The sequence below is a fragment of the Ambystoma mexicanum genome, chromosome 9 (assembly GCF_040938575.1).
Source record: "Ambystoma mexicanum isolate Mex_15411 chromosome 9, UKY_AmexF1_1, whole genome shotgun sequence".
In the NCBI taxonomy this organism is placed as follows: Eukaryota; Metazoa; Chordata; class Amphibia; order Caudata; family Ambystomatidae; genus Ambystoma; species Ambystoma mexicanum.
This window is the reverse complement of record NC_090931.1, coordinates 821663336-821677064: the sequence shown is the minus strand read 5'-3', so window position 1 is coordinate 821677064 and position 13729 is coordinate 821663336. Positions and strand designations below refer to the sequence as shown.

The 13729-nt window shown below is 42.2% G+C and overlaps 1 protein-coding gene across 2 annotated transcripts in view; it reads left to right on the top strand.

Moving 5' to 3' along the window:
* The window catches only part of LOC138488656 (potassium voltage-gated channel subfamily H member 8-like), a 1777142-nt gene that overhangs the window by 553046 nt on the left and 1210367 nt on the right, over positions 1-13729 (top strand). For both annotated transcript variants that reach the window (XM_069615829.1, XM_069615828.1), the window contains exon 2: positions 125-358. In XM_069615829.1, the coding sequence (XP_069471930.1) occupies positions 125-358 (234 nt within the window). The remainder of the gene's footprint in view (positions 1-124; positions 359-13729) is intronic.

The following is a 13729-nucleotide window of genomic DNA, read 5'->3' as shown; positions in this document are numbered from 1 at the left end:
TGAATTAGGCCTGTAATGTCTTCTGACTCACCCTCAAGGCATGCACCCTTCCACATAGAGAAAATGCAAACTTCTCCAATCAGTAGCTACTCACATAATGACAACACTTCTCTTTTTGTTGCAGACAGTAACTTTGTGCTGGGAAATGCCCAGGTGCTCAACTTGTTCCCCATCGTGTACTGCTCGGACGGGTTCTGCGACCTGACCGGCTTCGCCCGCGCCGAGATGATGCAGAAGAGCTGTGCCTGCAAGTTCCTCTACGGCCTGGACACCAGCGAGCAGCTCAAGGTGCAGATCCAGAAGGCCCTGGACGAGAAGCGGGAGTTCAAGACCGAGATCCGCCTCTACAAGAAGAACGGTGAGTCCCCCCTCTGCCACAAACCCCGCAACTGCTGCAGAGGCTGGCCGCTCATGGCGAGCCGTTCCTCTGCATGGGGCTCGCGGTATCAGCCACAGGCGGCTGGGTGCACCCTAATGACACAATCTCTTGGTATCCCATAAAATAAAGCAACTCTTAGTAGGGCTTCGAATATAGCGCTTTCTACTGAAAGAAATCTTAACATTTGTATTTTCAAATGATATTTGTGTACTTTTTTCTTTGAAATGATCAGGGCTGTTGCATTGGAGTACACATAGGTAGGAGATAGGCTGTGATGTGGGACACACTGCTTGTGGGTGTTGTTTGGTTATTGACTACCCAAGTCCCTGCTAATCCCTCCGGCCATACCCACCTGCTACCTGCCTCTGCCCACCTAATCACATCCTGCTGGGTACTTTTGGAGCGAGCACAAGCAAGCAGTAACATCAAACTCTCTGGTCTGTGGCGATGTCCAATGACTTTTCTAAGCACTCTTCAGAGCATTAATAGCTTAATGGCATCTGTAAACGTGCTACTTGGTGTAATACAAATGTTATAAACAATTGTCATGTCAGCCACTTGATTTATAAGCAGTGTATCCTCACATGTGTTCTTGGCACTGAAGTCTTGTTAAAAACAAGCATTGGCAATGCCAGTTTCTTTGTGGCTTGTGCATATGTATTTGATAGGCATTTGCCAAGCACTGCTATCATACGCCCATGCACTCGCATTTTCAGCTGTTGCCATTTCATGACCAGGGAGTACTATTATGACAGTGCTTATCAAATGCCTGTCCCAAAACTAAACGGTTGGCTTTGTTAATGCTAATGCTTGTTACATGTTTCCTTATAGTGCTTTCTTCATGTTTTATTTCTGTGCATATTTTTTAATTGACGGCACACATTTGAGTCTTTTTAAAGTCCATGTTCTTTGCTTCAGTGCCTTATTGTTTCCCTAGGTGGGGAATTCAAGCAATGGCGCTCCCTGCAGTGTTACTGCAAGGAGTCAAACATCCTGTGGTTTTCTTGGATGACACGATAGACCATAATCCATATTGTTGTCCATCACGGCAAATAACCAATGACAAGCAGGCGAGTGCAGGGCGGTGCTCCAGAAGGGCAGGGGCCTCAGGAGAACTGCAGGATGAGAACCTAGCCGATGATGGCCATAGGAGCCAAGGAAAACGCAAGAGACCCTCCATTCAAGGGACCTTGGGCATGTCACACTGGGTGAGATGGGTAGTGGGTGTGAGTGGAGGGACGGTGGGTGGCAAGGGCAAGGGCACACCGTGTTAGGCAGTGCGCACTCCACTAGTGATGCCCCGCCTGGAGTATTGTATCCAGTACTGTGGGTCACAGTCACAGCATCGCATGAGGTTGTCACATGATATGATATGATAAGTCATTTATAATGCGCCTGTACACACGTGCACCCATAATGCATATCCTGAAAACCTCACTCTGTAAGAAGTATCGTGTCCAGTTTGTGTGTCCAATGCTGTGTAGCATTGTTTCTTTTTTATTTTTTTTATTATTATTACAGTTGATTACAAACTTTTTAAAATGGAAGACGAGGGATCATCAAAACAATTTACAAGAATCTAAAAAAAAGGCAACAACGAAACACAAAATATAAACCAAGATCATCAAAATAATAACACAAGCACTCATGCTCCCCACTAATGTTAATACACAAGTATTGAAACCATAATGCACATTTTCAGTTATTGTCCTCTATAATGTGCCACAGTTCCTTACTTGCCATTTGAGCTTATTCATCTATTGTCAATATTTTGGCAATTTGCTTCAAATGAAATGTTAAAGCAAATTGTTGAGTTTTATCAGTGCCTTCAGACATTACCATCCACCATTCAGAGAAGGCCTTTTCTTGATCTCTGAGCCCATGTTTTTTGTTCTTAGTAGTTTTAGTTCAATACAGTGCAGTTCAAGGTGCTTCAAGGTTTCATTTGATCTGTCACAGAATCTACATGTTCGATTGAAGTCAGTGCTAGAATTTCTCATACCTTGTACTTCTTTTGTGGGGAAAAGATTTAGGGGAATCTTAAGAAAATGGATCTTCGTTGTCTACATGGGAATATTTCCACGTGGCTTGGCAGGTTGTCAGATGCCTTAGTGTAGAGTCTATCGCTGCTTGGCGCATACACCTGTGTTGATTTCTTTGGTTGATGGTGTTGATCCAGACTTGTTCCCATAATTTTTTCTTTACTAGATCCGGATAGTGTATCAAGTTTTCCTTATTCGTGTTTAATTGCGATAAGATGTGTTCGCAGCTTTGTATCTATTTCCCAAAAGTCGTTTGATCGTTATTCTCCACAAAGGTATTCAGTATTCTGAAGTGCGGAGGACTTTTCTCATCACACACCTTTCTGTAGAGTGAAAGCGCATTCCACGTAATCCTCGCAGTATTGTTTCTCGTTGTGAAACCATATCTGGATTATTGGGTTCACTTTTGCGGACCGCCTCTGCAGTTTTATGCCTTGCTGTGGAAGCTGCATGCAGAGCATGTTGTTTTGTTGGGGATACAACAGCTGGAGAATTTAATGAAGCAACATCTGGGGTATTGTGCCTTTTTGTCGAGGCCGCAACTTGGGTATTGAATCCAGTTCTCAAGGGGACATTTCGAGAACAATAGACACAGTCTGAAGGCAGGCCCGGGTCCGGCTTCCACAACGGCGGCCTCAAGAACCCATGTGTAACGTCTAGAAACACGCATGGCAAGCTGGACCTGATTTGCCCCCAGACAGGGCTCAAGTGCTGGATACACGCGGGTGGACAGAGTCCCCCTACTTTATTCAAGAGTCCCCCACACTTTTTTCAGAGGGCACCTTGATATGCTAATTTCTGGTGACGCCACATTCAAATGGCATGTTAATGAGTCCCCCCACTTTTTTCTAGGACTTGAACCTTGCCCGCCGAAGTGCCCAAATCAAAAGACCAATGGACAATAGGCTGGTGTTGGTCAGCTGAAGAGTAACTGTGCATTTTGGGGCTCATGTTTTGAGAGTGAATGACAGTCAAGAGTAACGTAAAGACTTCTTCATGGTGCGGGAAGCACGTGCAGCTCTGCCACCGAGCGGGGTAGACGAGGCAGCATTGGTAGATTTGATTTTGTATCATTGGTTCTGATCTTCTGCTGGAGGCTGTTGAGAGGCAATACCAGGGCGCAAGGTGCGATGCAAAACAACGTCACAATGAATAAAGTAACAGCATGCACACTACACCAGCCGTCTGCAACGATTGCCTCTCTGGGTGATTTAGACTGCTACTCCCATCAGCCCAAAGCAGCAAATGAAATGGTGAGGGATCATGGGACTCGTAGTTCAAAACATCTGAGGAGACGCCTGTTGTGACTCTCTGCACTGTACACATAATTGTAACAATAAATAAAGATTTTCAAAAATAAATGTCAGCAGTCAGTACACCCTTAGCTGTCACTCTCCAGTTGACTGGCAGCACATTTACCTTGAGAAAGGTTTGCCACAGAGCCAGAACATTAGCATATTGGCAAGTCTATTGAAGGCAAAGTGATAGCTGGAGGCTTTACTAATGCTAATATAAGTCCCCTCTTCTTACATCCCAATGTTTTCCCTTTGTCTTCCAACTTTCAAATAGGATATTCTACCCCCATTGGGTGAAAATTCATCAGAGCAATAATGCCACCCTCCTATGCCCACTACCAGGTGGTAGCATCCTTGCTTCATTCAGGCCTATCAACTTGGGCCCAGGGTCGTTACTGCTCGCTTATACCCTGGGAATGCTGCGTTATTGCTTAATTGTAAAAACCAAGAGGCTTAGACTGAGAATCCTTCTGCCTTGCTACTGAGGTAGCATTCGCTCATAATTCAGATGGCAAAAATAATGGCACAAAGGCAGCCTAAGACTGGTGTTGACACATGCCTACAGCGATAATCTTGGCATACACGACATACAATAATATGGACATGTCAGCACTTCAGCATCTCCGCTAACATCACTCAGCCGGTTGCCATCCCGAATCTAGTGCTTGCATACTTATGGAAGGCGCTTGATAATCAGTACACCAAGTATAAACATGCTCATAAAGCACACATCTCACTCATCCAAGGGGTTGAGTGGAGCACTGTACACAGCATGAAAACAATATAAAATGCTAACCATGTGCCGAAACTAAACCGGTGGTGCATTCCTGTGCATCACCAAATAAAAATGCAATATGTTGAAATTATGATAGCTGGAATTGCATGCGCATGTCGAGAGTATGCCCTTAACGACCACACGCATTTGCATTTTGTACGTTATATTTTTGCGCTGGCGCTGCTACGAAATGAGTTTCTCAGCATTAATATTAATGTCTCATGGGTTTGATATTTTTATGGTTTGCTTTTAGGTTTTCTATTTTTAAGCCCAGTTTCAGTGTTGTTCTTAATTCATTTTGAGTATCAGGTCTGGTCCTTTAACTGATGATGTGATTTTATGATCTACATATAATGGTGCCTTTTAGTCTAATATTTTTATCGCATCTTTGTCTCTCTTAACATCTACTTATGCTGACATGTCTCCTACTGCTAGGCCCGTCTTTGTTCACTGTGTGTATCATTATTGTTCTTTGTTTGTCTTCTGTACATAATGTTTGTATATGCGCCCGTTTGCCCATGGGACGAAGGCGCTATATAAATGTTTAAATAAAAATAAAAAAATACTCAACCATTATACATTAGAACACCAGGACAATATTGAGGACATAATACAGCAAACTAGAACTAAAAGGTTTTCACTTTTTTCCCAAATTTAAGAAAAGAATCCGTTTTGCTTATGTCCAGTGGGGGCTGTTCCAAAGTTTAATGCCTACAATGGTGTAGGATTGGCGTAAACTCTAGATTGCTTCCATATAGGAACTGCAAATGTATGGCACCTTGAAAATCACACTGGCCTACAGGTGGCATGCCAGAAAAATCTTGAATTTCAAATAAACCAGAGATTTACAAAAATGTTTTAACGCGGGAAAGTCCCTTTCAAAACATTTGAGTAAATCAGGCCCAGAGAGTCTTATGGATACTAGTCAAGAGTTTAAACTTGATACAGATGACAGAGAGAGCTAATGCAGTGTTCTCAGTACATTCACCTTTGTCCGAACTCTGGCTGCAACATTTTGTAAAGATTGTGGTCTATTGATGGCCTCTTTTGTTAATCCTGCAAAAAGACAATTGCCATAGTCCAAGTCTGCTCCTATAATAGCCCTGGCTAATGTGGCACAATTATCTTATAACATCAGAGGTCTTGCACTGAACAGCCACTATCATCTCGGACCACACACACATAGAAGCTCCTTATGGGTGCTTTTAGATGTTGGAATGAGGAGTTCTTCTGTTTTGGATTGATTAAGACCCAACCAGTTGGCTGACAACCATCTTGCGATGTCTGTCAATGTGTCTCTGATAAAGGGCATGTTATCCTCATATGAACCTACTAACCTAAAAACCAGTTGCATGTCAACTGCATCGTTCTGGAATACAACACCCCTTTTGATAAGTAGATCATGCAGTGGTTGGATGTATATGTTAAAGAGCAAGATTGAGATGCAAGAGCCCTGAGGCACTCCTCAGTCTACGATCTCTGGATCCGAGAGACAATGCCCCACTTTCACTCTTGATTTTCTGTTGATAAGAAAATACATAAACCAGTCTACTGCCAGTTCACTCAAAGCAGTGACCTCCTTTAGTCTTTTTAACAGGATCTCATGGTCCAGAGTGTCAAATGCTGCTGATGAATCCAGCAGCACCAGCATAGCCATTTTCCCTTCATCATTCATCTGTAGCAAGCTGTCCTTAACATCTAGTAGCGCGACTTCAGTCTCAAGGTGGGGCCTTAAATGGATTGCCTGTCACTGAATATCTTGTTGTTCAAGATGATCTTTTTGTTGTATTTTTGCTGCCTTATTGAAGATTTTCAATGGTTAAAGGTACCTTAGAAATTGGTCTGTAATTCCCCCAGATTTTCAGGATCTAGGGCCTCATTACGAGGTTGGCAGTTACCCTATAACACTGATTCCACTGCCTGATAGCCTGGTGCCACCAGGATATCACAAGTGGTGGCAGAATGATACATATGGGACTCCATTGCTAACAGTGCTTCAGTGAGAAACATGCCAGTAGGGGCCTGAATTCCCGGCAGGACAGGCTTGCCGGAGAATCCATGCCCCTACCGGCATTCTCGTAGTATGGCGGTCCCAAGTCTGGCGGTCTAGAAATAAGGACGCTGCTAACAGAATCCTTATTTCTAGACCGCCATACTTGGGATGAGGCCTAGTGTAGGCTTTTGTAGGAGTGGTGTTACCCAGATCTGTTTCAGAAACTCAGGAACAGGCGAAGTTTGAAAAGAGTTGTTCGCAATCTTCATGATTATTGCAGGGAGTACGTAAATGCTGGATTTGCCTATCTGGGAGTTACACGGATCACCTATATAATTGATGGGGTTCAGGCTCAGGACAATGGTACAATGTTCATTCATCGCCCGATTTCTTTTTTGTCGCATCTTAAAATATTTGCCCAAAAAAAATCATTGAAAAATAGGGGGTGCGGGGGAGGGCATATAAGGGGTAGGGTTTGGTGGGTAATAGGGAATAAATAATAGTGGAGGGAGGTTTAGGGGTACCCGCCCAAATAAAAAATGAAAACATTCAATGAATTTTTTCAGGCAAATATTTTCAGCACAAAATCCAGCAAAAGGAATGAATATAGAACCCAGGACTATACTTTTAGTCTCTTCTATTCGGCTATACGTGTCTGTAAATTAAGGATGCTCTATAGCTGAGAGAAAAGAATTTTGTTCCTGATAGCACTTATTTTTTGTATATTGGATGTTTGCATTTGTTTTCACCAATTTTCATTTTCAACCACTTTTCATTTCTGTGAACTATTCTTTTGCTCCTGCAAGAATTTAAATATGAGTTAGTCTTTTTTTTAAAATTAATATTTGACTTTTCGCAAAATACAAAATGATACAAAAGAATACCTAATGTTCTTAAAACAACCATAAAACAAATTTATCAAAATGCTCATTTCATTTAATTTTTCCTTGCGCTAAGCAGTCAATACAATCTTTCAACTTTGAGTTCCATAGATTGGAATGTTTTGTGACCCGAGGACAGTCTTTGCCAGAAGTCTTCCATCTGAAGCCACTCGTCATTATGGACACAGCGACAGGAGGACGACTTCATCAACTCCCGAGACATTGAAAACTCAATCAAAATGTGCCCTAGCGATTGCTTAGTCTCATTTGAAATTCAGATCTCATTTGAAATTCTCTCCATGGCGTGACAATACAAAATCTCACCCATAGGACATACATTCAATCCGAATCTCAAAAGCACATTTCTCCATCTCTGATCGGGGAATTTCATCAAGTAGGCAGGCAGGACACCTCTGTGTTTGTCCGAAATTGAGAAGCTACAATGAAGCTTTAATGTGCAGATAACTTCAATTGTTCTTCTCCAATCTGTCTCCATTATGGCTTTCCTGACATTAGCATGGTTGTGAACACTTGTGTATAGGCGTGCTATAAATGCCATATCATATCATATCATATCATACCATATGGTTATTAACTAAGTCCTCCACCGATCTGGATAGGAAGGATAGGATAGCTTTCACCTTATGTACTAATTTCACAATTAACACATTACTCATCCTTGATTCCTCTTGGTTTACCCCCATGAATAAGGAATTACTCTGAGGATCCTTCATGGAGTGGTACAGTTGTAGTATCCTCCAGTCCAAAGAAGGCCTCATTGAGTTCAGGCCTAGCTCATATCGGAGTGAGGCAATAGGGAGGGACAGTGCAAGACATATTTTCTTCCTGAGCCCTCCCTCCAATCACTCCCAGTTTAAGTTCCAGGCTTGAGATTCGATATCCATTCCATATATCAATGATGGTATAGCATACTCTTTGTAGAACTTTATTAGTGGTGTTATAGAGAATCTACAATAGGTAGCATTAAGGCTCTTCATTTGACTAGATATTTGATCAATCTTTGCTTTCAACCGACTTTCCACCAACATGGTATTCGGATGTGGGGATAATTGAAAGCCGAGGTAGATAGTCCGTGTTACCAGTGGGATGCCCCATGCATTGAGGAACCATCTGGCTCTAACCCTTTTTTTGCCAAATTACAGAACCTCATGATGTTGGTCTTAGCAGGGGTTGATCAATAGCTAATTTCTGGCTGCACATCCACTAGTTGCAGTTAATAGGCGTTGAATGCTGCGAGGCGTAAAGTCCAAGAGTAGGATGTCATCAGCACAGGCTATCGAGCTGACCTTACGAGATCCTATCTTGGGACTAACTAAAGCATGCTCATAGAGTGCCTTGGCTAGATAAGGCAGATATGAATTAAAGCGGCAGGGTGCAAGGATGCAACCCAGCCTCACTCCCCTTTCTGTTTTCATCGGACTGTCACTATGCATCTAGCCTGATATGGATAGTTGTATCTTGGTGCAAATAAGTCAAAATTGCTAGAAGACCAGGAGGAATGCCCCAAGTTCTTAGTTTTTACCAAAGCCGACTATGATTTATTGTGTCAATGGCCTTAGAAAGGTCAATCATGGCTACACAGAGAGGGGAATTGCCCACCTTCCAAGAGATGTCTTGCAGAAAATGTACTATTACACCATTTAAAGTGGTTGACATACCTCTCCAGAAGCCTATTTGAGATTTGTCTAGGATGCCATTAGTTTCGGCAAAGCATTCCAGCTGCCCCAGAACAACTCCAGCAAATAACTTGCTGTCAACATCAAGAAGGGCGATCGGACGATAATTAGTCGGATAAGGCGGGTCACCCTTCTTTTAAATTGGAATGATTACTGCCGCTCTCCAGCTCTCTGGGCAATGCTGCTATATGGGGATGTTTTGAAAGCGAGAAGAGAGAATCAATGCCCATGATGCCGAGTATGCCTTAAGAATAGAACTAGTCAGGCCATTAGGTCTGGCCACTCTTGATGTAGAGGCTTTTTTAATCAGGTTTTCAACCACCTCCAGAGACATAGTTAACGACCAAGGGACCAAGAGACACACTGAACATTTTCTTAATAGGCTTACAAAAGAGATTCCTAAAATCCGTGTAACGGGAGTTTTCCATAAAACATTTACTCTGATTATATGATTGTGAGGCATTCCCATTGTTAACTAGAGACCAGATGTTAAGTGTATTTTTCAAAGTAAGGGTTTCCAACATGAGTTGCCCCTGTCTTTGCAATTTTAAATGTTCATTTGATCTGTTCCAATTCTGATAACTCAACATCAATGTTTTCTTCTTCACCAACATCACAGATCTAGACATATGTTGTTTCAGGTCTCTTCCATTTTTACTGAGTTCTTTTTTGTGTACCCATGTCTCCTGGTCAAATCTATGCTTATGTTTTACTGACAAAATGTTCATTCCCATCTGAGGTCTATCTAAATCCCAAAGGAGGAGCAGGCAGAGGTTAATTGCTCACAAGACAAAAGTATTAATGATTCTCTCAAGTTCTCATTCCTCTCCCCTGCTGATTTTCTGTCTGATACTGCATTGGTCACCTGGTTAACCTCTGATTTCGGGACCAGGTGCCTGCACGCCCAGTTGCACACCTGCACTGCCTCCCGGCAATGCGCGCACTTGGATCTGTTGCTGTAACTCTTCAGTCCAAAACCAGCACCTTTGGACACCTGCTGTCTGCACTTACCCTTGCACCTGCCACCTGCTGGCCGCACTTCTTGTCATTGTTTTGATCCCATGTACAGCACTGTCCCTCTCCCCTTTCTCCTGGCTCTTTTTCCATCCCACTCCGCCTCCCCAGAGTTGCGCGATCTCAATGTCACTTGGCATAGTAAGATCGCTGTCTCTGTCCTCTCTCTGTTCCCCTTCCCTTGCCTCGTCATGCCGTGAAACACTTGTGTATAGGCGCATTGTAAATGCCATATCATATCATTATTGAAGTTACGCCCATCACTGCCAAACCATATCAATCTATTTCCCCCCCTGATTCACCAACAGTTCTGTCTGTAAACCAGTAGGTGCTAAATTTCTACCAGAGGCAACTTTAACAGTTAGCATATAATGATCATTATTCTCAGTTGGCTTGATCTCCGTTGTAGCACAGAGGTCAAACAAGTCTCTAGACAGAATTATATAATCTATTATGGATTGTGATCTACCATTTTCCCAAGTAGGTGCATGGTTTAAATCCCCCTCCACACTTCGATTACACAAAATCAGATCCCATTCTTAACAAAGTAGAGCAATTTTTTACTGTTTTCCACAGCCAAGGAATGACTGTTCTGTGAATTTGTTTGATACATGCAATGTGAATTAAAATCCCCTTCCATTAAAATACTAATGACTTCTCCTTTACAATGAGCCTCTGACAAGACTTCCGAAATGGATTCCAAAAACACATCTAAGCAGGAGAATGCAGGGTTACAGTAGAGATTAAGCACAATCAAACTACTCACCGTATCGTCTGGATAATATATTTTAGTTGCCAGGATACCGGAATCATGACTAGACAGTTTTGTCACTTTTGTAATTTTAGCATTCCTTGAAGCTACTACTAGACCTCCTGAAGGATGGCCGCCATTACTACTGAAGGCCGACTGGGCTAGTATGGTAAAGCCATCAATTGTTAATTCGGTCTAGAGCCATGTTTCTTGCAACAAAATCAACTCAAACGAGCCAAAAATATCTCTGCTAGTTGACTCCTTTATTATAAAACTCCTATAACCCCTTGTGTTCAAGTTCAGTATATATATCTCACCTTTTTCTAAAGCAAGATATTATTTCTTCCCATTTCTGAAAAACCTGTTTACATTGGTACTAACCTCCTTTTGGCTTTTATCACTAAGACCATTCTTTCTGTCCTTTGCTTTATCAGTTGTGATATTAAACCCCATACCAAAAAGGATTTTATGTGTGGTTAATAAAGCATTAACCCCAAAATGAGAATGTAGACCAGTGCAGTTTTTATAAGGAAAGGGGATATAGTCTACATCATGGGTGAACAACAGATATAGCTCTGAAACATCCTTCACAATCCTCAAAATTTAGGGTGAGTTGTTTTTTTTGGTTCTATCATATGTTCAATCCAAACATGCGGGTGAGCAAAAAAAGAATGTGAGCTTTGATCTTCATCCTGACCATCGTCATCAGATTTTGCATTTTCCTTTTCTGTTGACCTAGATGGTGCGGCATCTTGAGAAAGAGTTTGCATGTTAGTCGAGCGAAAAACCTGTAGCTGGTATGAAATGCTTGCGGGCAATTATTCATCTGGTCGATTTTGCACAGACAAACCTCGAGACAGAACTTGAGCCAATGGTGAGGCATTTATTCCAATGGGCTCTTTATGTTTGTTTTTCCCAATATAAAATATTGGGGCCCAGCGTTCAGGGGGAAAATTTCTGTGTCTGTAGTGTCAATTTACTATTAGCCACATTCAGCATAGTAGACTGTGGCAACACAACTTGAGTTTGTGCATTCAAAAAAGACTTCTTCATAGGGTTTTGCTTGCAAGTATCCGTCCCATTATCTGTTTGCTGTTGCACATCCTTCCTTCTGAGGATATTACCATCATTAGTGATCTCTATGATCTGTGGATTGATCACTCAGGCCCAAATGGCATGATTTAAGGGCCCAGGAGATTCAACAATTTGTAGCCCCAATGTCTCACTAGTTTGGGTTTTATGGCACATAGAAGAATGAATACAAGTATCAGACTTGCTGGGGTGAGCTATATTTAACCCCCACTGTGCAGTTCCTGTATTAGATGTTTCACTCATATTACAATCAAGTCGCTACCCACTAATCACTGGATCATTAGATAAGTTTAAGACTCTCAGGAACTTTCTTGAATGTTTTACCTGTTTCTTTTTTTTTTCATTCATTAATTCTTTGTGTGGACCCTGCTCTGCGACTTTTCCATTTACTATTCCATGCATTAAACCACCGCCCAACTCTTGGGCCAATACAGTTGTGGCAGCGTTTACTTCTAAATCCCCTGCTAGCGCCTCAGTCTCTTTTAGTGTGGATAATTATAACAGGTTGTCTGTTTCCAACCTGGCCCCTTGTTCCACGTTGATCAGCTCCACCACCTTTACTACGTGCTCTTCATTAGTCCTAGCGGATGGTAGGCGATTCACAATTAAACGATGGTGGATTTCCAGAATCACTGCTATAGCCAAGATTTTTTTATTCAACTCTTCAAAGGACACAGCTGTCTTTCTTTGCAACGTGGTGATGTCACTTCCCTGTGTCGCCAATAGATCTTTTAACATGACAAGAACTATTTTTATTTCGCTTGATTGTAGAACATTAGCAGAAAGGGTGACCTTTATGTTCTCATAAAGATTGAAAAAGAACTTAAAACTAAATTCAGAGCTGAACTCAACGGTGAGGTTCATTTTACCCTATCATCCATTTCGTTTAAAGTCTCATGCAGTCCACCAGCTTTTTTTGCATCTGGGGGCTTGACTGAGCTGATTGACAAATGTTCCGTTAGAATTGATGCATGATCATCGTGAGGTACATCTGCATCTCTTCTGGAGGGACAGTTTTAATAGTTTCAGTGATACTCATGGCCGGCACAGATGGAATCTCCTTATCCACTGGAGAAAAAAAAAACTCTAAGAGACTTCTATCAGTAATTACCAAACGGCTCCTGAGAGTCTTTCAACCGGTGCTCCTTTCGCCCAGTAGAGCTTGTTCCTAACTATAGAAAGAAATCTTCCATCTTCTTTTGGGAATGTGTGCTTGGGTTGTCTGAGCAGAACGGGCTATTTGCCTATCCAGCAGATTGAAATAAGTCCTCTTGCTGATCATTCAACTCTCGATGAACTTGAGTGTTGGTTTGCACAATTGGAACTGTTGAAACTATTTGTACCAGAAAAAACCCTGTCGGTACCTGATGACAAGTTCGAACAGCCGTTTGAAGATTATTTAAGATTAAGAGAATTCGTTTTTGGAGTTGAAGTGGAGGGTTTTCCCCATTCTGTTTATCTTTGTCACATGAGCCTTGTCTGGCCGAATAGGTTGCTTAAAGGCAGCGGCGCATGACCTAATCGGGGGGGAATACCAGTTCAGAATTTTCATCCAAACTGAGAGGTGGAATTTCTGGACATAATATCAAAGAGGAAAGCGTCCGGCCCCCGATGCATCCATGTTCACATCCACAGTTTGTTTTTGTGTAATGTCAATTGCTGCTAATTCCTTGTTGATGGGGTTCACTCGTCAGAAGCCAGCCGGGATGCAGCCAGCATCCCTGACAATTTACTGAGAGTGCGGGTATAAAGATTGTTTATTTCTCCACCAACCCGCTTGCACTCGTTACTCGTTACTCGTTACTCGAAC